The 22,940-nt window shown below is 40.6% G+C and overlaps 1 protein-coding gene across 1 annotated transcript in view; it reads right to left on the bottom strand.

Moving 5' to 3' along the window:
- Positions 1 to 22,940, bottom strand: part of PDE7B (phosphodiesterase 7B) — a 146,609-nt gene that overhangs the window by 70,485 nt on the left and 53,184 nt on the right. The window contains exon 2 of the mRNA XM_008054213.2: positions 9,423 to 9,506. Coding sequence (XP_008052404.1) covers positions 9,423 to 9,506 — 84 coding nt within the window. The remainder of the gene's footprint in view (positions 1 to 9,422; positions 9,507 to 22,940) is intronic.

The following is a 22,940-nucleotide window of genomic DNA, read 5'->3' as shown; positions in this document are numbered from 1 at the left end:
GTGGAAGAGGTAGAGAGGCAGCTCGTGGTTGGGTTGGAAAGAGTCTCCTTGTTAACTCTAGTGTTCACAGCAACCCTCCTGTGCTTCTAGGCCTTCAAGAGACCCCACAGCCTGGGGAGTCTTGCCTGAACGGAGGCACACCTGGCCTCCTGCATCCTGCACCTGGGATTAAGCACCTCCCATCCTGGTGCTGTTACAGTGGCAGCGGTTGTTAAGGGCGGTGGCATTGGCCACTTTACTTTTGGGACTTTTCCTCCCTAATGACTGCCCTCTCTCCTAAGGTTACTTAAAAGTAATAAATCACCCAGGTGTTCCAAGGCAATTTAGTTAGCTAGTAAGAAAGAAAACAAGATCTTCTTGATCTTGTGTGTTAGCTCTAAGATCTCAATTTTGAACTACACAAAAAATATTGAAGAATGCGATACTCTCTATTTTTTCATATACGGGGTACCAAAAAAAACATTTTAAGTGATGTTATCTATTAATTACTTTTCGAAGTTGAATTAAATTAAGGTAGCAATGTGTAGTGTGATGTTCACTCAACCGTGCTTCTGCCACTTTCTTTGACTGTCCTACCTGTCGCATGGTGATGCTAGTATTTATTTGATTAATGCTATCTTTTGAGAGAATGTCATACTTAAAATGTGTACACATTTTTTGGCACCCTCTATATAGTAGAATGGGAACCAAGTCAAGTCTCTTAGATCTTCTGAAAATTTGAGAGTGGGGTGGTAATGAAATGAAATAGCCCCTCATTCTGTTTATCAATGAAATCACAAGAGGCAGGTGCTGCTTGTTTCTGGGTAGGAGGTTGAATTTAATTCTATTAAACAAACAAGTCGTTTTAGCTCAGTGATTCATAGGGTAACTTTAGTCAAAAGAAACTTAATTTACTCCTGTTTTCTTCTATATTTTAATATCTCCAGAAATCCAAAGAAGTCAGTATGCTGGGAAAGACTGAGTGAGCTAGGGTTTTACTCCAGGAAGCGCTGGAAGTAGAAAATGGCCATTTCTCCCAGCTGTGTTCAAGTGCGTTACAAAACCTGCCCATCTGATACAAGCAGCTACTTTTGAATAGCTGAATAATAGAATCCAATAATGAGGTGGTGAGGTGGTATCTGAACAGTAATGTCAAAGTAGTTTCTCACAGAAGAAAGTAAATTGCTAGTGAAACTCACTACTTTGTAGCGCTTTTCGGAATCAAGCTTATTATAAACTAAATATACAGGGATCCTTGAACAAAATAGTTGTTGGCTTTGTGATGTCTGTTCTGGCCATGTGGCTCATGGGTGAAAATAGGCCTCTTATCTGCACTTCAGTCTGTTATTTCCAGTTCTCTTCCAGCCATTTCCATCTGACTCTTCTGCAAACTCAGCCTGCCCCCAGCTGAGGTTACCATTTCCCCCGCAACTCACCCTCCAATTTTCTTTACTGCTGACCTCATCTCCAATTTTTCAGAGGGCCAGACCAACTCTGGAACTTCAAATACTCAGTATCCTCAAGTGTGATCTCCTCTTCTACCCAACATCTCTGGATTTTTCATTTCCACCGCCATCGATCAGTCTGCTGCCCAATTACAGTTCTTTTATTTCATTGAGCTTGTCCCTTCTACAAATGGATGTCAGTTAATTGTGTTAAACACTTTTTTTATCCTGTTCATCTTTTTTTCCCCAAATTCTCTAGAGATACTCCACATAATGAGTCAGGGTCAAATTCTTTATATTGGCATTCCAGATCTTTCATTTTCTCTCTAGCTGACAAACATTACTGACTACTTTTTGGATTTTCTTCCTCCTTGGTGACTTCATGTCCCCATATGTCAACTCGTCTTACTCATAGGCAATTCCTCAGCCAGCCAACAGTCTACTTTATATTTCAGGGCTCACCATGAGACCATAAAGCCCCCTTCTCCTGTTCAGGGTACTTCAGTAATCTCTGCCTTTTCTTGCCTCTGATTACTGTTTCATCAATTATTTTAGAATTAGATCATTTGCTCTCTTGTATGGTACCTGGTATGATGCGTATTTGTCTTTTCCATGTGATGAGACTGTTTGCTCTTTGAGGGTAGCAGAATAGCTCAAAGTTTCCTTTCTAGCCCTCAGAATCCTCTGCCCAGATATAGCACAGAGTAGGTTTCCCTATTTCAATCCTTGTCGACTAAAGGAAATATTCAGATATTTTTGTTTGGGGTCTCTGGCAGACGCTGGTTCTACTGCTGTCTGAGACAGAATGCAGCCTTCATGCAGAAGGCTATTTCAGTCTTGGTTCCTGATGTGGCTCAGGGGACCTTGGCCTCATGGCCTTCTTGACATAGATTGGGTATTCTATTTGTTGAACGAATGATAAGTCAGAGGAAATATTAATGATGTCAGCCAGGTTAACAGAAAGCAATGAATGTTTTCAGTTCTAGTGTTAGAAGGTAAAAATTGTTTTCTTTTTATTGGAATATGACTTTTCTCAGGTATTTCGATGGTCTCTCCTGATTTCTCTGCTTGCCTATGAATAAGGTTGAGTTGACATATGGGGACATCTTTCAATAATACTTTTATCTAATAGTACATGCATGTATAACGACAGCATGCATACCATAAGAAGTATATGCATATATAGGATTCAGAGGCATTTGAGTAGAGTTGTTGACAACTCTTTCCTGGTTTTTTAAGCCTTGAAGCATATTTCTTTCTTTTTTTGCATTGCAGTCTTACTCTGTCGCCCAGGTGGGAGTACAGTGGCACACTCGCAGACACCACAGGGTTGACCTGCTGGGCTCAGGTGATCCTCTGCCTCAGCCTCCCAAGTAGCTGGAACTACAGGCACGTGCTACCGTGTCTGGTTAATTTTTGATTAATTGTGGAGATGAGGTCTCGCCAAGTTGGTCGGACTGGTCTCGAACCCACAGGCTCAGGAAATCCACTTGCCTCAGTCTCCCAAAGTGCTGGGATTATAGGCTGAGCCACTGAGCCCTGCCTGAAGCGTATTTTAGAATGTCCCTAGCAGTCGGCCTTAGCATGCAGCACTCCTTGACTTCATTGTTGCTTCCATAACTGCTTGTTTTGACTCCTCCAGGAAAACTTTCTTAATTTCCAAGGCAGAGTTAATTATTCTCTCCTCCAATGCCTCTGAATCCTATATATGCGTATATTTCTTATGCTCTGTATACTGTTATTATATATGCATGTTCTATTAGATGGATCACACCACATCAACCTTTATTTGCTATGTCTATGTACATTTCTCAAGGGCAGTGGTCATGTCTCATTCATCTTTGTATTTCCAGCACTGGCCCGCTGTCTGGCGTAGGTAGTGTCTGTTGATGGGCATTGGTGGGGTAGTGAAACCATCAGGAAAGGCAGTGACATTTTGGTGGCTAACCGTCCTACTGGTCTGGCACTTCCGGAGCTGGAGTGCTGGGGAGTTTGCAGCCAGAAGCTGAGTCCACCTTGTGGAGCATGATCCATGAGCCAGAAAGCACCACAGCCACAACCAGCGCCTCGCCTTTCTTCTAGAGGAAGGTAAATATTGAACTTTGAAATTGTGGGGTGTTACCCTGGCAGGCACAAGTGTGAGGAGAGGTCCAAACTAGTTCCAACGGACGTCTCCCTCCTCTGCTTGCAGAGCACAGGGCTGGGGAGCTGGAACTTGGGATGGTGGGATGATATCCTCTCAGGGTCACTGAATTCAAATCACCTGGAAACATTTTTGTTTAGGTTCTTTGCATTTTGTGTGGTTCTTAGAGGCAACATTAAAAAAGTATCTTCAAGGTTACTGAAAGTCTGTCACCATCTGCTAAGAATTCTGCTTTAGAAAATGGGGTTTGTAAGCAAACTGCACCTCCATCTTTAAGATAGCTTCCAGCTAGCTTGGTGGCTTTTGGTCAACAGTCCTTCACTGAGCGTATTTTGTATGTCAAAGAAAGAATGGCTGTAGGGTGTAATATGTTTCAGATGGCAGCTTTGAAGGAAGCATTTGAGTCTCTGGGTCACTTCTCCTTCATAAAATGGTTAAAAAAAAATATGTTTGTATATATGGTTCTATTTTGGAAATCATAAGCAAAGGGAAATATTTTTGTAGCTCAACTAAAATGACCTCATACTTGTGCAGCTAAAATGACCCTGAGAGGAGAGGCAAGTCTGGAGGAATAGAGCATTCAAGATCAAGATTAGCAAATTAACAGGCAGGAAAAGCCAAACAGCCAATTAACCTGCTATTGCAAAGCCAGCGGGCTTGGTTTGGAGTTCCATGTTCTCTGTGGCAGCTGATATTTTGTGCCCTAAAACCTGCAGCTGAAGCAGTTTCCTTCCCTTAAGCTCTGCAGTCCCTGGGCCTGTTTTCTTTGTATGTCACTTCCTCTGCGGAGCCAGTGTGGAAATCACTTTGTATTGCTCCGTGATGGTTGCCACGGGAACATCCCAACCTAGTCATTATCTACTCAGGCTACTGATTATATTAAATCAGGAGACAGAGCTGTAGATAGGTTGTTGGAGCCGCCTGCCCTGCAGAAGGCTGTCATTGCTTCTGAGATTCTCCCCTTTGTGTCCACGCGTCTCTGAACACTATTCTCTCATTTTGTTCCTGCTTTGTTTCCCCCCCAAACAGAATCAGTAAATGAAATAATCAATCGGAAATTGTCGCTGGGCTCATAGGGCCGTTATATTTACATTGCTTTGCCTTGCTGTTCTCTGTGTTAGGACCTCTTCTGGAATACAAATAATTGCCACCCTTCTCACACTCTCTTTTGCCTCTCTGTGCTTGGGTGTAAAGGTAACTCTCTTCTTTAAAGGTCTGTATTTCCTGAGTCCCACAGATTGGTACTGAAAGCCACAATTTCCTGCTACTTATCTGGAGAAGCTTCTAGAAGTTTGTAGAGTTACCTTTTTTAATATGGTATAAAATAGAAATAGGAAATGAAATTGGCTTTTAATGACTAATTTTGTCTTACGTATTTCCATTGGTCTGGATAGATCTCTTATGAGGGAGATTTTCTAATCTTTATTCCTGGAATATATTATTATTTTTAGTCAACAAATAAAAATTAGATATATTTATAGTGTATAACATGATGCTTTAAAACATGTATTCATTGTTGAATGGCTCAATAAAGCCAGATGATGTATGTATTACCTCACATACCATTTTTGGGTGGTGAGAACACTTAAAATTTATTCTCTTAGCAACTTTGAAGTATAGTTTGTTATTAACTATAGTCACTATGTTGTACACTATGTTGTAATAGATCTCTTAAACTTATTCCTGCTTGTGATCTTTGAGAAGTATTATACTGAAGCACTCATTTGTAGGAAAACCTATACAAGCAGCTGGACTTGTAATGAAGTGTCCAAACTAGGACATTTTGGAGTGAAAGATGGCACTATTACTAAGTATTTCTGGACAACAGGTGCAAACTATGACTATGCCAGGCAAGCCATATATATATATATATATATATATATATATATACATAATAGGCACATGAGAGGTACTATGCTCTTCTCCCCTCAAAAAAACATGTAGAAAGGGACCTCTCTTCCAGAAGAATGTTTGTGCAGTTAGACATTATAATTTTAAATTGGAATTTTAAATCTGTATCAACAACAGAGATTCCCTTTCTGTTTATACTTCTGTCTCATATAAATTTAGTCAAGGCGAATTCATTCTGGAAAGTAAAATGATGGCATTGGAAGCTGAAAAGAAAAAAAATGACATCGACACGGCAAAACAGGCTAGACTGAATGTGCTGATGGAGATGTCATAAAAACCTCTCAAATCTGTTAAAAAAACTAAGTTAGGGATTGGAAACCTTGTTATATAAAGGGTGATGCAGTAAATATTTTCAGCTTTGTGGACCACATAGTTTCTGTTGCAACCACTTTGTCATTATAGCGTGAAAACAGTCATAGATGTCATATAACAATGGGTATGAAAGTGTCCCAATAAAATGCTAAGCATCAAAACAGGCAGGGGCAGGGGGACAGATCTGGTGTATGGACTGTCATTTGTCCACCCTTGTTCCAGTTATCTATTTTAATATCTAGAAACTTTGTTCTGATAGAAGATAAGTTATCCTAGATATTAATTCTGATATCCTCTGTTTTGCTGTGACAAGTTGGGGCCATGATTAATGGGGTCAATGGAGAAATGCAATGGGCCTTACTATTTAACATACATTTTTGTTTATGAATGTTGCGGTGATTCAAGGCATATAAGGAGGCAGGTGGTAGAGGATAAACAGCCAGGGACACTTTGTCTAGAGAATGGCAGTTGTCTCACCAAGCGTTTTTGAAAGAAGTTTGCAGGGATGCAGAACTGGGAACGAGAGCCTAGGAAGATTTGGTTTGTCCCATAAATGGTTAAAAAAAAGTCCTAGATTAGATTCTACCTTGGGCGAGAGAGTGGAATTGCAAGTAACCGAGCTAAATGAAGTCTTGGGTCTGTGCCCATACTTTGAAAAAATGGAAAAAAAAAGAAAGAAAGAAAAAAATGGACTCAAAATTGAGGTATGCGATATAAAGGATCACTTTAAAATAGTTTGGCCCTGATGGTATAGAACTGGAATCAGTTGGTAAAGATAAAAGTTTTAGGACAAAATCCCAAAATGTTCCAAAATATCTCCCTTTAGGCAGAAAACACACACTAACAACTCAGGCAAACCACAACAAGGACATGAATGAGATTAGAGATAACTAAATAGACAATGCAGAAAGTAGTAGGAGGTATGACATATATATCATATGTGACTGTACTCATGTGTAACACAGATGTCCACACACCTTCTGCTACATGGTAATAAGCTGCTGTAATTGCAAACCAAGTTACGAACTGTGGATGCAGTAATGTTATTGGTTCTAGTTTCAATTCACCAATGGGGTATGTGAGACATTACATAGAAAGGGGTAGATAGTACAACAAACAAAGGAAAATCTCTGAGGTCTTTAGTCCTATCTGTGTTTTTTCGTTAAACAGAGAATGCTTTATTTAATTCAAGAGGAAGTTATTTAATACAATCTTTTTGAGGAGACCCTTTGATGATTGGCAAGGTAACACTTTCTAGGATCTTGTGTCTATTTAGGGATGTGTTTTATACATCTAGGAAGGTAAATTTGAGATTACTTATAAAGTAAAATACAATGAAGGCATATTACTATTGCCTTAGTATACATTACAGATGAAGAGACATGAGTGAAAGAATTAAGCAGAATGAAGTGCCGAGAAGAGCGGAAAGGGAATTTCAGGATGGGTGGCCAACATGGTCGCTTAACAAGTGGAGGGTCATAAGCACCAGGTTGGGAGAAACAGGAGCGGAGGGGCAGTGAGCATCTAGGGCCAGGGAAAGGAGGCGGGGTTTGAGGCCAGGCACTAGAAGTTCGGGAGATCTCCAGAAGAGGAGTCACATGATGGCTGCTTCTTGTAGATGATCTACTAGATGGTGAATAATATGACGATGAAATACTATCTGCAATGAGATTCTCTTATTTTATTTTATTTTTTATTTTTTGAGTCGAGATCCCACTCTGCTGTCCAGACTGGAGAGCAGTGGCGCAATCATAGCTCACCACAACCTCGACCTCCTGAGCTCAGATGATCCTTCTGTCTCAGTCTCCCGGGTAGCTGGGACTACAGGTGTGTGCTCAGTTAATTTTTGGATCTTTTGTAGAGATGAAGTCTTACTTTGTTGCCCAGGCTGGTCTTGAACTCCTGGACCAAGCGATTCTCTTGCCTCGGCCTCCCACAGTGCTGGGATTACAGGTGTGAGCCACCATGCTTGGCCGAGGTTCCCTTTAAATTATTATTTATTTTTGCAGTTGTTTTTCAGATTACAAAAGTAAAGAAAACTAATTGCAAAAAGAAAAAATCCAAGTTACGAAAGCCTATAATAGAGACAGCTAAATATCCTATTATCCCACCTGCAAAGCTAACCACCCTTAGCAGTAAAGTTGCCTATTAATACTGGGATTAAGTTTTTAAAAATCATTTTGGAACTTAGAATTTTAAAGAGAAATATTTCCCATTTTCTGATTTTATTCATGGTTTATATTAGAAATCATGGAATAACATCTACTATTGAAAAGAAGATTTTTGATTATTTTTTCCCTCTGACTTCCAGAATCAGATGCCTTTGGAGACATCTGGTCCATATGAAACAGTAAGCTGGACCCCATTCTCATTCCTATTCTGCTTGGTGCAACCGCATGTCCAGAACCTGGAAATTCATTTGGCTTAGAGATTGTCAAAGGCATAACTTTCATAGGTAGCTGGAACAACCCCCACTCAGGGTCATAAGAAGAGTTCAGAGATACCATTGCAGCCACCACAGGCTATATCCAATACTGCATTGTTCTAGTGGCTCAATTCTGTCTTCCAAAGAGCATTTTGGAGGGTCTGAGTGGGGAAGATTGTCGCTAGTATGGATTTATTCCAAATCTCCTGTCCCTGAAAGAGTTGAAAAAACAGACACTGCACATTTATATGGGAGGTTAACAAGCCAGAAGCAGCACAAACATGACCATCTCCTATTGGTCTTTTAAGGACCTAAGGACCAGAAATAGCAAGTTTTAATTTCTCTTAGTCATTTCCAAGGGTTGAAGTCAATCAAATCACCACTTTAGCTGAGCTTACTTCTGTCAAAGGAAAGCAATGTTCTGTGGGTGCAATCCAGCATTTTGAAATTTATAGATGGGAAGTGATACGACAAACGAGCACTGAAAAACCTTGGAGCAAATTGTGAAATTCACCTACTTTCTCCTCTACCTCCCCACAAGTCCAAAATGAAAGATAATTATGATAGAAGACATGAAATCTGGTTACTGGTTTGAGTTTCCAAAGGGAACTAAGATTAGGAGAATTATGAACCAGAGGTTGGGCAAAACTCCCAATGAGGAGTAGTATCTAAAGGGGAAAGACAGAAGTCAAGGAACTCGTGAGGGAGAAGGCGAAAGGGCTTCGCTGTTTGTTGGTCAAGACTTTCACCAAGTATGTAAGAATAGACCTCATGGACTTAGGTTAGACAAAGAAGTGAGAATTAGATAATGGGTGGATTACTCAGGGCAGCTGTTGAAGAGGCTTCTCTATGGGGTTTTAACAACAAAATAGAATCTCGCCTAGTCTAGTCCTGGCTGAAGATAGAATGTGCTGGAAAATGGAAATAACAGCTTCCCTGTACAGGGCTTCACAGTTTTTAAGATTTATACTTTTCAACTGACATGATCTCATCTGACCCTCACTAAAGCTCTGAGAGGCAGGTCAGGGTCAGAATTACTCCACTTGTGAGGAAATTCAAAGACAAAGGGTTAAGTTCCAGTTGGCAGGAGAGAGCAGGAAGGAAGGCAGACCCTGGAAGGTTTTGAAGTTCAGAGGGAAATGGGGATTTTTTTTTTTTCTTTTTGAAGAAAACGTTTGTTCCTTTCCAGGTACACTTGATTACTCACTGTTAAGTAGGCGGAAGTCAATGAATGGGTAGGAGCCACGGCGTTCAGCGGGAACCCCCGTCTGACCCCTTAGTCGTACATCTCCTAGAAAACAGAAAATCCAAACGAGTGTTTGAAAGCATTGCCAAGTGTATTCACTTTTCCTCTGTAAATCCTCTTCATGAATTATGTCAATGAAACCAACACCAGGTGTCAAGGGAGAGGTGATTCCATTTCACCACACTTAAGAGAGTGCCATGTGGAAAGGGATATTTAATTAATGCTGAGTGTAATGAACTTGCAAATGAACCACGGCTCTCTTACATAGACCTGGAAGATGGGCCTGTGAAAATCATGGCAACTTACAAGCTTCCATAATCCTTTTGTACCTCCCAGGGCCACAAAGATGAAGCCACTGATTGGGAAGGACAAATGGTGTGTCGGGATTGTAGCTTTTGTTCTTAGAAGATTTAATCACCCAGCGTGTCATTTCTCTCGGTTCCAGCACACTTGCTTTCTGACTGGCGTCCACCTTTCTTTTCCCCAGGATGTATCATCGATCTGTTGTAGAATCTGCTCAGACAAGGGCTAGTCTCACTCCAGGTACTTTAGACACTTAGCCGTCCTTGCACATAGGGTGGTCTGCAGAACTCCTAGTACTTATTCATTGATCCGGAAGGCAGGACACACAGCCTGTAGGTTTCCTGTAATGTTTGTGCTCATTTCCCTTTTTGTTGTGTGTCCTGCCTTCCTGATCAAGGGAGGTAACAGAGTAGAGTGGAAAGAGCATGGGTTTTAGAACCAGTTAGGCCTTGAAGAAACCTGGCTTAGACACTTGCCACCTGTGCAATCTTGGCAAAGTTATTTCTCTGAGCTCAGCTGCCTCATTGATAAGATAATGACCCCATCTGAAGTGTCATCGTCAGAAAACCTAAAACAGTACTAGCTGCCTGGCAGCAAATGCTGGTTTACTTCCTTCTAAACTCATGCAGAGCAAGGATTATCCACATCATGTTATGTGCCTTTCTCCATAGTGCTTTGTCTGCTGTCTGGTACTTAGTGGGCTCTGAGCGAATGTCTTCTGTTGATTTGAGACCTAATATATTTCTGGAAGAACTGAGTGAGGGAAGGTTTCAATTCCAGTGTAATGAGTCCACTTCTATAAACCACTTTTTCCCAGAGCTAAGACAGCTCTGGGGGTCCCATCCTGGAACCAAAGAGGAGGAAGAGCATTCTCTCCTTTCTTAAGCCCTGGAGTTAACCAGGGTTTGGGGGAGAGCCTGGTCCATTGCAACCATGCGACTAACAGTGCTTAAAATATCCCTCACAGATGGGCCTTGAGTGTAATTGGGATTGTAAAGTATAAGCCGTGAGCCCTTGGGCTGCACTCTGCTTTGGATTTTATATTGGTGCCTTATTTAATGCTTCATATGATCTGATGCTATATTGCCATATTGATAACAAAGAAAGTTACCATTTATGGATAAAAGCGATAAAGAAAATGGCGGAGGAAGGAAGAGATGGAAATGTACCTTTAAAAATATGAAATCAAAGTTTAAAAATAAACTGAAATCAAAGAAGGGAATGCTGCTAGCTTTTTAAAAAATTATTTATGCATTTTGTTAAGTCCATGGGGTGGATGGTCAATAATTAAAGATAAGCGGTGAAGAAGAGTTGAAGGGTTCCTTCTCCTCAGCAGTTGTCCTGACCACCTACGTATATAATGCTCTGAAGAGTTTCCAAGCATTCTCACAAACAGTATGGTACATTTTCTTGTTTCTCTCATTGGATTCTCACAATGAGATGCCTTCATCTCTTGATGAGGAGAGCCACTATTATCTCCTTACTTGTTTTTTTTTTTTTTTTTGAGTTGGAGTCTCACTCTGTCACCCAGGCTGGAGTGCAGTGGCATACTCATGGCCACCACAGTGTTGACCTGCCAGGCTCAGGCGATCTTTCTGCCTCAGCCTTCCAAGTAGCCGGAACTAAAGGCGTGTGCTACCACATCTGGCTACTTTTTGATTTATCATAGCAACGAGGTCTCGCCAAGTTGCCTGGACTGGTCTCGAACCTACGGGCTCAGGCAATCCACTCACCTTGGCCTCCCAAAGTGCTGGAATGACAGGCTAAGCCATTAAGCCTGGCCTCTCCTTACTTCATAAATGGGAAAATTGAGGCTCAGGGAACGATGCCTATGAAGGATGGCCATCCACCCTATAGTCCCAGCTAAGGACTCGGGCCCCTAAAAGGCCTGATATATTAAATATCTATGGACTTTAATTGGGCTGCTTTCAGCTTAGAATGAGCTGGGCTAGTGCTTTAGTCTGGGTTGTTAGGCTTCACAGGCAGAGCTCTCTCCTCGATACCACTGGTTTCTAACCTTATAGAGTGTTTAGACCTTGTTTTAAAAATGATAATAATAATTTTAAAAAACCATAGACCCCACATAGTAGAAGCTGAACTTTTAGTATCAATTGAGAAAATGCAGCATGTTAAAATGATATAACAGATTCACTGACTTCAAATGAATTCATATTTTTAACGATAGTAAGAGAGAGACACAGCCTTAAAAAACAATGTGTAGATGAGACTGTACACATAGCATCTACAACGCTGGCTGGGCTTGTGGATTTGTGGACCTGTTTCTGTAGTCACTTGGGCTTCTTCCAAGGGTTTCAGGATCACCTTTTGGAAACTACTTCTTCGTTAGTATTTTTGTGGTTGGTATTACTAAAGAGTTTCTCTTGACTTTGTAGTTATGAGGGTGCCGTAATCATGGAAAATGTCTGTATAATATTGATGTTGGTTTTAAAGCCTCTGACAGGATTTATTTCTGTTGTTCACCTGAGAGTCTAAGGCAGAGGAGGTCCATCATTATGTAAGACTTTAGATTTAGGGAAACTGAGGAAGCAGCACCACACGGCAGAATGGGTGAAGGGCTGGGAATTAGTGGACTCCTGTAGTAAGAGGATCAGCATTTTGCTACTTTGGGTAACCACAGACAAGTCGATAACCCCTTTGAGATCCAGTTTTCTAGCATTTAAATTGCATAATTATAGCAATTTTGCCTACCTTACAAGCTTGTTGTAAAGAAATTATAAAGGGTGTGAAAATAATATGGTAGTTAACATTTATACTTACACCATGCTGAGCATTTTACATGCATTTTCTCACATCATCAACCCAACATCCCAAAGTAGATATTATCATTCTTATTATTAGACCATTTTACAGATGAGAAAGCTAAAGTCAAAGGAAATTTGATGATTTGTTCGAATTCATAGAGCTAGTTAGCACAGAGCTTGTTCTTAAATTCAGAACTGATTCTAAAACCCAAGTCACTAATTGCTCTCCTATATTATCAAGATAAAAAATGTCCAAACAGGTAGGCATTAACTTTTTCTTACTCAGTATATGCTTTGATTACTATCAGTCAATAGACCAAACACATAAGTCATAATGAATTTTAGAAACTGATATCAGGGGGTTCCACCCTCTTGATGTGTTCGAGGTTCAATCAGATACATGTTATTTATTCAAAGAGCAGTTCAGTGGAAATGGGTTGTATGAGCAAGACAACCAATTTCTATTCTGGATCAGTAAGGAATCTATTACTTTCAAGTAAGAAAGAAATTACTGAAAACATTCTTCAGCAGAACTGAAATTAGCTGGCCACTTACTTATTTAAGCTCACCATTAAGCGGAATTTTCATGCTGCATCCTACTTTTGAGAGAAGATAAATAACAATGAAGACAGTTGATAGCAAAGATACCTAAACAAGCAAACAAAACAAAGGAAATCAAGGACAACAACAATCAACGATGAAACCACACCTGAAAGATCAGTTTCAGTGCCTGCACTGCCTGTAACTACAATTATACTCCAAGAAGTGCAGTACTCAAAGCCTAATGATGGCCCTTCAATGTGGTAAATAATTATTTTCAAAAAGGATAAAATCTTGTTAAAAATCCTAGTATGGCAGGAGGTAGAACAACTCTAAGTGGGCTAATAATGCATTTTAGAAAAGACATCAGTTAAATACAATCAGACCAAACAAGTTTTGTATGTTGAGTATTCCATTTAATGGAAGTCTGATGTAGTAAGATAAATGTTTTAAGCATATATATTTTTTTCTTTTTCTTTTTGAGATGGAGTCTTACTCTGTCACCCATGCTTGAGTGCAGTGCTATGCTCATGGCCACCGCAGCCTCGACCTGCTGAGCTCCGGCGATCCTTCCGCCTCAGCCTTCCAAGTAGCTGGAACTACAGGTGCTTGCTACCACGCCCAGCTAATTTTTGATTTATTGTAGAGACGACATCTCATCATATTGCCCAGGCTGGTCTCAAACCCACAGATTCAGGCAATCCTCTCGCCTTGGCCTCCCAAAGTGCTGGGATTATAGACATGAGCCATCGTGTCCGGCCAAAGCATATATTTCTTTCCTTTTTTTTTTTTTTGAGTTGGAGTCTCACTCTGTCGCCCAGACTGGAGTGCAGTGGCCGCTCCCGACCACCGCAGCCTCGACCTGTTGGGCTCCGGCGATCCTTTCACCTCAGCCTTCCAAGTAGCTGGAATTACAGGCATGCGCTACCACGCCCGGCTGATTTTTTGATTTATTGTAGAGATGAGGTCTCCCTGCCCAGGCGGGTCTTGAACCCGCGGGCTCAAGCAATCCACTCACCTCAGCCTCCCAAAGGCACAGGATTACAGGTTGAGCCACCAAGCCCGGCTCAAAGCATATATTTCTAATATAGAAAGTTCTCTTTCCTTCTCTCTTCTTTGACAAGCACCTTCTGATACTAAATTGCCTTAATGTGCTGGTGGGAAGAGGGAATTAATTCAGTAACAACAGTCCTTGGAGGAGCAGAGGCCACTGGGCTGTTGTCCGAAGGACAGACCGAGCGGTGTCCTGCTGGGCTGCTTTTACTGGCCCAGGGTCTCAGGCAATCATCTATTTACCTAAGACCTTATATCCAAGCTAAACAATTATTGTGACCATTCATTAAGCCCTTGTTTAACTTCAACAGCATTTTTTTTCTGGCAAAAGAAGGGTGCTGTGGAAGCCGGTAGGAAGCGTTGACAGCTCAGAGTCATGTCCCCAGTCTGTTCTTATTGTGTTCCAAAAGGAAACAAACAGCAGGGGAATTCTTATTTTAAAAGGGCTGCTTCTCTTTTGCCCCTTCAGGCTGAAAGCATAACATGTCGTCCTCCTCCATATTAAAGGCAGCAAACAGGCAGAGAGTGAGTTGAATTGCTCCAGGAGCCAAGACCTGAGGAGAGCCCCTCACCCTCCCAGGAGATGTGATTCCCGGACAGACCTCTTGCTTACTTGGCCTTTGGTGCTGTCTTTAGTTAATAAAAACTTGTGCTAGGGAGAAGACATTTATGTGGCCTCTTATGTAACTGGCAAAGAGGGAGGAGACTCTGACAGCGATGACAACTTACAGAGGCTGAAACATGGACCGCATGACAAGAACCAGACTCTGGCCCCAATCGTCGTGTGTCAAGGTCATTTCAGGGTGGGAAAAAGGCTCCAGAAAGGGACAGGGCAGTAGCTACTGTGCTCCTAGTGCCTCTGAATGACGTCTTGATATAAACAGGTTGCAGGAAACATGGATGAAGATTCCCAGCAGGGACATCACTAAGGAACAAGGAAGAGGAGCCGGTGGCAGTGTCAGAAAGATGAAATCTCAGAGCAACCCAAATATGGTGCGGAAGAAGAAGCTCTTGTGAAAGGTATTCCTTTGAGCTTCCTGAGCACATTACTAATTCATGTCACTGCCACCGCTTGCAAAATGAAGACAGAGAGAACCCAGATCCCAAATCTCAGACAAGAGCGTTCACCATACTGCATGGCCCAGCTGGAAGCTTTGTGTATTTCAGACGACTTCTCTTAGAATGAGCTCAGTGAATGATTTCTCCTAAGATGTTTATCCAGCCTAACAAAGAGGAGAGAGCTTGTGCAATTTAATTACTCCATAGATTTATGGGATAGTACAGGCAGCCAGTTTAGATAACTCAAGCAGAGATTATTGTTCTGAGGACTATGATCTTATATGAGAAACCCAAGATGGCTGATTAGACCCAAACTTTCCCTGTGGAGCTTTAGTCTTCCACTTTCTTGAGTAAGGCTGGACCTGTCTGGTCACGGTGGACTACGTGTTGAACTGGCTAACAGGAGGCTCCCATTCATCCATCTATTTCGCTAGCTGTGTATTCTAGGCTGTTGGTAAGAGGGCTTTGTGTGTAGGAAAGAAGCAAATAGAGTCAGTCGTCCAGAAACCACACTTTTGGCGAAAGAAACAAAATAAAGTTTCCTTTGCATATGAACAAAAGTTTTCTTTCTTCTCTTTTTAAAAATCTTGATCTTTATATCAAATTCAGAGAAAAGGGAAATTTCACCAAGTAAGAGTCTCTAAGCAATACTGTGCTACCTACCTTGCAACTTTAGCTTAGAATCATTAAATACTTGGTGACAAATGTGCATTTTGGGACTTGAATGCTGCAGAAGTGATTATGTAAATAGCAGTGTGTTTATTTTCCAAAGCAGGTAAGGCAGGTTTTAACTTGGACTAGTGTCAACAGGAGCGAGCCTCATTTTTCAGCTTTGTAGTTTTTTTCAGAGAGAAAATAGAAAGTTTCAAATCACCGGGAACATAGGAGTCTAATAAAAAAAAAGACATTGAACAAGAAGCAGCAGGAATGCCAAAAGAGAATTCCAAGAAGCTGTAAAAGAAGTTAAAAGAACACAAAGACATGTCTTCTTACAAAGACTGAGTGGAAGGAGAATAACTCAAGGAGTCATCTTAGGGACGATGCAATCTGGGTCTGCCTTAAGTAATGAAGACACAGGAGTAAACTTGCACACCATTTCACTTACTTCTGGGATAATGCTTTCTATCTCCAGAATCTCACCAAAGCAAAGTTTGGTGTTTTTTATAAATGCATTTTATATACATGAAGTGCTTAGCGAAGTGCCTGGCACATAGTAGGCACTCAAAAACCGGTAGCTATTACTCTTACGTGGTCACCCTGCAGCAATCCACTCATAAGGAGCATATCCAAAGGTCCTGTGGCAGGAGGATATCTTTCTGAGTGATTGTAACAAAGCCAAGTGTGACATACCGAAGAGAACAAAGTAGGTGGGGTGAGGTACAGTGCAAAATGAGGTTGGAGGGGTATTGGAACTTTGTAGGCTAGGTTCTGAAATATGACTTTCTTCCAAAAGAATTAGGTTACCACAGAATGGTGTGTTCAGATTTGCATATTAAGAGAGCGACGTTGGGTGCAGTATGAGAATGGACTGGAAGGGGAAAGAATAACTAGTTAAGTGGTCATTGTAAGAGCCTAAGTGAGAAAATATGGTAGTTTGGAGTAGGGTTCTGGTTTTGGTAGAGTGAAGTGAGCAGATTTTAGAGATATTGAATAGGTGAAACTGACATGATATGGTAAGGAATAATGTATATGGGCTGAGGGAGCAGGAAGTATCAAGGATAATTTATAGATTTCTGGATTCCATAACTGGATGGGATGATTGTGCTAATCACAGAAAAAGGTGATTCTAGAAGGTCCCGGTTTGGGGGAAGAAGTTCATGCACTCAACCTACACTGAGTGTGTTATGGAGATTTCAAAGTAAAAATGTCAAGAAGGCAGTTGGACACATGGATCCGGAGCTTAGGGGGAATATCTGGGACAGAGATACACATTTGTAAATCAAGTAAAGCGGTGGGCACATATGAAGTTGCCTAGGAAGTGAGGTGAGATGTAAATAGTTTTCAGCATCCATCCTTGAGCAACTGTAACATTTCACAACTTGCTGGAAGAGGTGTCTAATATAAAGAAGGGGCAGTCGCAGAGGCAGGTGGAAAATCAGAGTTGTGTCATGATGGAGAGGGTTTCAGGAGGGAAGGAATGGTTTCCAGATGGATCCTGTGGAAAAGGCAAGTGAAATAATGACTGAAAAAATTCGTTGGACTAGTTGAGTGACTGGAACTCGAGAGAGTGAAGCAGAATCCTTGGGGCATCACATGGAATTGGGGAACTGGGAAGGTTTCACTAAAGAGCCACTAATCAGATGAATCTTAAATGATAAGTTCAATTTCGAAAAGCAGTGCTTTTTAGTATCAGCTTGCAATTGGTCTAATTATGATCATTGAAATGACAGGATTTTAGGAAAAAAATTATGCTGATTTTAAGAATAGTAGTAATCCCTAAGAATGATATTAATAATAAAATACAATTTGAAAATTGCTCTGAGAATCAAACAGACCATGTCATGAAAATGCCTGTAAATTTTAGCAAAATATAGTGATATTCTGTCTAACCATTTCCTATACTTAAGAAAAAAAATGTCTAATGAAAATCACTACCAAGAAAAGTATTCATTGGGAAGGAAAGGCTGGGCACATCGATAAGAATAAATAAAATCAGTAAGATAAAATATCAACCAAGTCTTAATATCACTGCATAATTTCTTTTTTTTTAACTTTGAATAATTTGAGAGAAGCGTTTTTATGTATTGTTTGTTTTCATGTGCTCCTGAACTTCCTGATTCTGGCCGGGAACAAGGACAAACTTGCCAAAATACTGCAAGAAAAGATGTTGCTGATCACGGATCGGAAATACTCCAAGTCCCAGGAGATAGTCTGTTCTTAGGAGACTTCCACACCAAGTCTGCTGATCTGAGAAGGACCATCCTACCGCCACACTCACCACTCAGGACCAGGAAGCATTTGGGAGTTCTCCATCCCAGGCATCTGCGCCAACATGGCACTTGGAATTCTTTTAAGCTCCAAGTGTTGTTCATTTTTGTTTGTTTTTCAGAAGGGAAACAGATGGCAAAAACTCAACTCAGTAGGGAAGTGATTAAATTGATTATATTGTTTTCATGTTATAGAATGTTGTGTTGTTGTTAAAAACAACAACTTGTATTTCTATAGTAATAGCTAACAATTACGGAGCTTTGGGTGTGTGTTAGGTAATGTTTGAAGTACTTTTCATGAATCAACTCATTTAATCCTCACAATAACTCCTTTAGACTGGTACTATGAGCAACACCACGCCTTGAGAGACAGGTGTTAAATTACTCTGCCCAGATGATACGGCCAGTGGGTATGAAGCCAAATCTGTAGTTGAGGTGACTGACTCCACGGCCTGTGCCCTTCATGAATGCAGTACAATCTCTGTTCAAAGACGTTTTGACCTGAGGTGAGTGCCATGATCTTTCGTGTAGGTGCTTACCTAGGGCTGTGTGTGCAGGGGTCTCTTTGAAAAAGGGGTCTAAGTCACCGTAAACATTCTCTTGGCTGCACAGAGAAGGCACATGACAATGGGTCTATTCACTCACACAATTTGCCCATCCATTTTATAAGTATGTAAGATATAAATCCTTGCATTTTTGGGAGAGGTGTATTTTGGAGTATTTTATCTGTAAAATTAATTAAATTGGAACTTACAGGGTACATATTTGGAAGAAAGACTTTGCAGCACATTTACTTGGGATAAGGACTATCTGGGAAGCATGTGAAATTCAAGAAACATTGCTCACTGCAGAAAAAGTCCCTGAAACCCACACTCCTGTGATTGGGCCTCACTAACTCACAATAAGATTGAATGGACCATGTATTAATTTGCCCAATCAGACCTCCACTGTGCAATACCCTTCACAGGCAGCATTGTTTGTTTACACAGCCATTATACACATAATTCAACTAAAGTGGAGTTACTTTACCAACAGAGGTCATTTGGTAGGGTTTTCCCAGCTTTACTGAGGTACAATTGACAAATAAAAATGATATATATTTACTGTGTACAATGTGATGTTTTGATATATGTATACATTGTGAAATGATGACCACAATCAAGCTAATTAACATATCCATCACCTCATATAGAAGTCTTTGTGTGTGTGTGTGTGGTGAGAACATTTAAGATTTACTCTCTTAGTAATTTGCAAGAATACAATACATTATTAAGGACTCTAGTCGTGATGCTGTACAACAGAGTTCCAGAATTCATTCATCCTAACAAAACTGTGCCCTTTGAGCAACCTCTCCCCATTCTTAAAAACTGAATCTGGCTGGGCTCGGTGGCTCAGTCTGTAATCCCGCGCCTTTGGGAGGCTGAGGTGAGTGGATTGCCTGAGCCCGCGGGTTCGAGACCCGCCTGGGCAGCAAGACTTCATCTCTACAATAAATCTAAAAATCAGCTGGGCGTGGTAGCGCATGCCTGTAATTCCGGCTGCTCGGAAGGCTGAGGCAGAAGGATTGCCTGAGCCCAGCAGGTCGAGGCTGTGGTGGTCGGGAGTGGCCACGGCACTCCAGTCTGGGCGACAGAGTGAGACTCCAACTCAAAAAAAAAAAACACACAAAAAAACTGAATATGCCACTTCTACCTCTTTTAAAATTTAGGCAACTTTTGTCTTTTCCTCGTTTTCTGACGCTGCTTCCATTCTTCCTAATTCCACCAGGATGATGATGATGGTGATTATTTTTGAGTCGGGGTCTCACTCTTGCCCAGGCTATAGTACAGTGGCATGATCACGATGATCGCAGCTCACGGCAGCCTCAACCTCCCGGGCCCAGGTGATCCTGCCACCTCATCATCCCCAGTAGCTGGGACTACAGGCATGTTCTACTACATCCAGGTAATTTTTTGATTTTTTTCTGTAGAGGTGAAGTTTTACTATGCTGCTCAGGCTGAAATTGAATTCCAGGGCTCAAGCAGTCCACCTGCCTTGGCTTCCCAAAGTGCTGGGATTTACAGGCATGAGCCACTGTGCCCAACTTCACCAGGATAGGATTTATTGATGAGATTTTGTAAACATATATCCAAACAGCTGGAATTATAATTCAGTAGAACCCCAAAACTTGAAGTTTTGCAAAATGGCTCTAATTTTCGTTGTTTCTTTTGTACTATTTGGGGTTTCCATTCCTACCTTCCACACTGACACTTTTTAAAAACAAAGTTATACCTTTTCTAGTTTGAAGTTGTTCTTTTTGATAAGAAAAAAAGAGAGGAGAAATAGAACTATTACCACTTTCTTTTTGTCCTCTGATACTTGGAACATTTCACAGTTTTCCTAGACTGCAGCTGGTTCCCTTTCATCTCTGTTCTTTAAACAGTATTTAAGTAAGTCCTTGTAAAATCCTCTTTCTTACTTATTTGTGTTTACCTTTGGTTAGAGGAAACCTCCCTGTCTTTTGTGCATGTAATTAAAATTTCTAAAATACGATCTGAACTCATCAGATAATTTTCTGTACACTTTCATTGACTTCTTTAGGTAAATGTCTCTTTCCTTGCTTAATGAGATATTTTGTGATCTCAATATAATGTGGTTTCTATGTTTCTTGTCTACAAACCCTTTTTGAGCATCAGGTAGAAAATTAACTGAATGAATACATATTGAAATACACATATATTTTAGAGTTTTCTGTCGTTATCATGCTATATAGCCTCTTAGAATCCGTTTTGATGGAAATATATATCTCATTTTTTGAAATTAAGTATAACGATGCCCAGAATTCCCTTTTTTGGGAACTGCATTGTACCACTTCCCTCTTTGTGATTACTGAACCCCGAGAAGTAGTTCTTCATGTCCAAACCCAGTGACATGATTTTAATCTGTTGGAATTTGAGAACTGGAATGGAAAAACAATTCCAGCTACATTGAAGTAATCGTTCTGGAGATGATAAATACATAAACGGCAGTGTTTATTCTCAATGTTCATTGAGTACCTGTTATAAGTCAATTGTACCCTTGCATTATTATTATATTAGAGATTACTAGGACTATGATTAATATAGTGACAATGATTTTTATTCTACTAGATGATATCCTATCAGGGGGACAATTTCTTGTAGTACCCATTGCTTAGCTTTTCATATCTGTTATGCTGCTGCTTATGGCTTTACTTTTTCATGTATAATTGTAACTGTTGGGTGCATTTATGTGCAGTACATAACAGCTTCTACACTGAGCACAAATCTGGTACTCTGTATTGCCTATCATTTCAGATGCTCAAGATTCTACCATTTGTATCTCTCCAGGGCCTCCCTGCTTTTGCACTCTAAAACACACATAAAAAATAATATTTGATTCCCTACTGAGTTAAAAGTATCTGGTTGCTCATGTCCAGAGTTTTCTGGACTGGAATCTTGGCTGTCCCAGGATTGCCTGGCCACCCAGGGGGCCATGAGAGCTTAATATTTCAGCACACTGGAGACCCATTCACAGCAGATTGGTTAGGAAACTCTGATCTGTACAATGAAGACAACACTCCCTGGAACAACCCTTAACCATAGCTTACCAGATGTGTGATTTATTAGATTCTAATAACTTGAGGTTAATGTACTTCCCAGAATCACAAAATTAGTCTTTAGAGAATCTTACTATTCCTCAACAGTGGTTGGGTAAGGTGAGGTATGGGTCACAAAAAACTTAGAGTAAGAATGAGTAGAAAAAGGGAGACATCATTTAAAGCAGTGTTTTTATTTCTCTGGACTGACACGCGTTAACTTGGAAAATGATAAGCTTTTGCACACCTTTAACCTAACCATGTGATTCAGCAGTTTTTAACTTGTAACCAGAACATTTTCTCTCTTTTTCCCCCCATTATATTTTCAAACTGGTCAGGATTTCCCCCTCTTCAGCTCAGGATGGGAGGAAAAAAGAAATTAGGCTAATGTTCTACTCTCCTTCACAGCCATCTATGATCAGTTGTTTTCAATCAGATATTCTGATTTAATTTGTGGGGAGTGAGTATGGGCATTTTTCTGTAGTTTCCCCAGTGACTTCAATGGAGAGACATGGAGAACCACAGATGGGTATCTCACTTTGTAACTGAACACACATGTTAAACAACACAACCAAAAAACAAAATAGAGCGGACACATGAGACAAAAGCAAATAGGGCAGAAGGCAAATATTTATAATATGCATCATTTTTGGGCATTTGTGAATTGTGTCTTGTTGGAATTTGGACACGATGGTTGGGAAACTAGATTAACATTGATCTATTGAGTTAGGAGCAACTTTGTGGAGTCTGAACTCCTTATAGGTCAGCAAAAAGAGGGGCCAGAGAAGCAAGTAGAGAAATAGGTGGTGCAGTGGTTTGTTTGGTGGGAGAGAATTTGTGGGGTGGAGTAATGGGAGACAGAGACAGGGTGGTTGGGTAATCTGTGGCGAAGGCTAAACATTTTTTGGCTTTGTAAGAAGAAGCTTGGTTGTTGAGTAAAACCAAGGCGCTCTGCATATGGCCTGGTTCAGACTCAGAGAGTAACTGACACACGGTTTTTTGGATTGATCAGATTAGAGCTGAGGAAGCACTTTAACAACAATCTGTACTCATGCTCAAAGCAAAATTATGGCAAAAAATAATAAACTTTACTAACATTGAAAATATTTACTGATGAGATTAAGAACACAATATGATACAGGTCCATTTTGTATTATTGTTAGGAAAGTCACAATTCAAATCATGAAGAAAAAAAAAACAGGTAATGATACAGAGTCTAATTTTATTCGAACCGCAGGTG

The sequence above is a fragment of the Carlito syrichta genome, unplaced genomic scaffold (assembly GCF_000164805.1).
Source record: "Carlito syrichta isolate Samal-C Ts95f unplaced genomic scaffold, Tarsius_syrichta-2.0.1 Scaffold289251, whole genome shotgun sequence".
Classification (NCBI taxonomy): Eukaryota; Metazoa; Chordata; class Mammalia; order Primates; family Tarsiidae; genus Carlito; species Carlito syrichta.
This window is presented reverse-complemented; position numbering and strand designations above follow the sequence as displayed.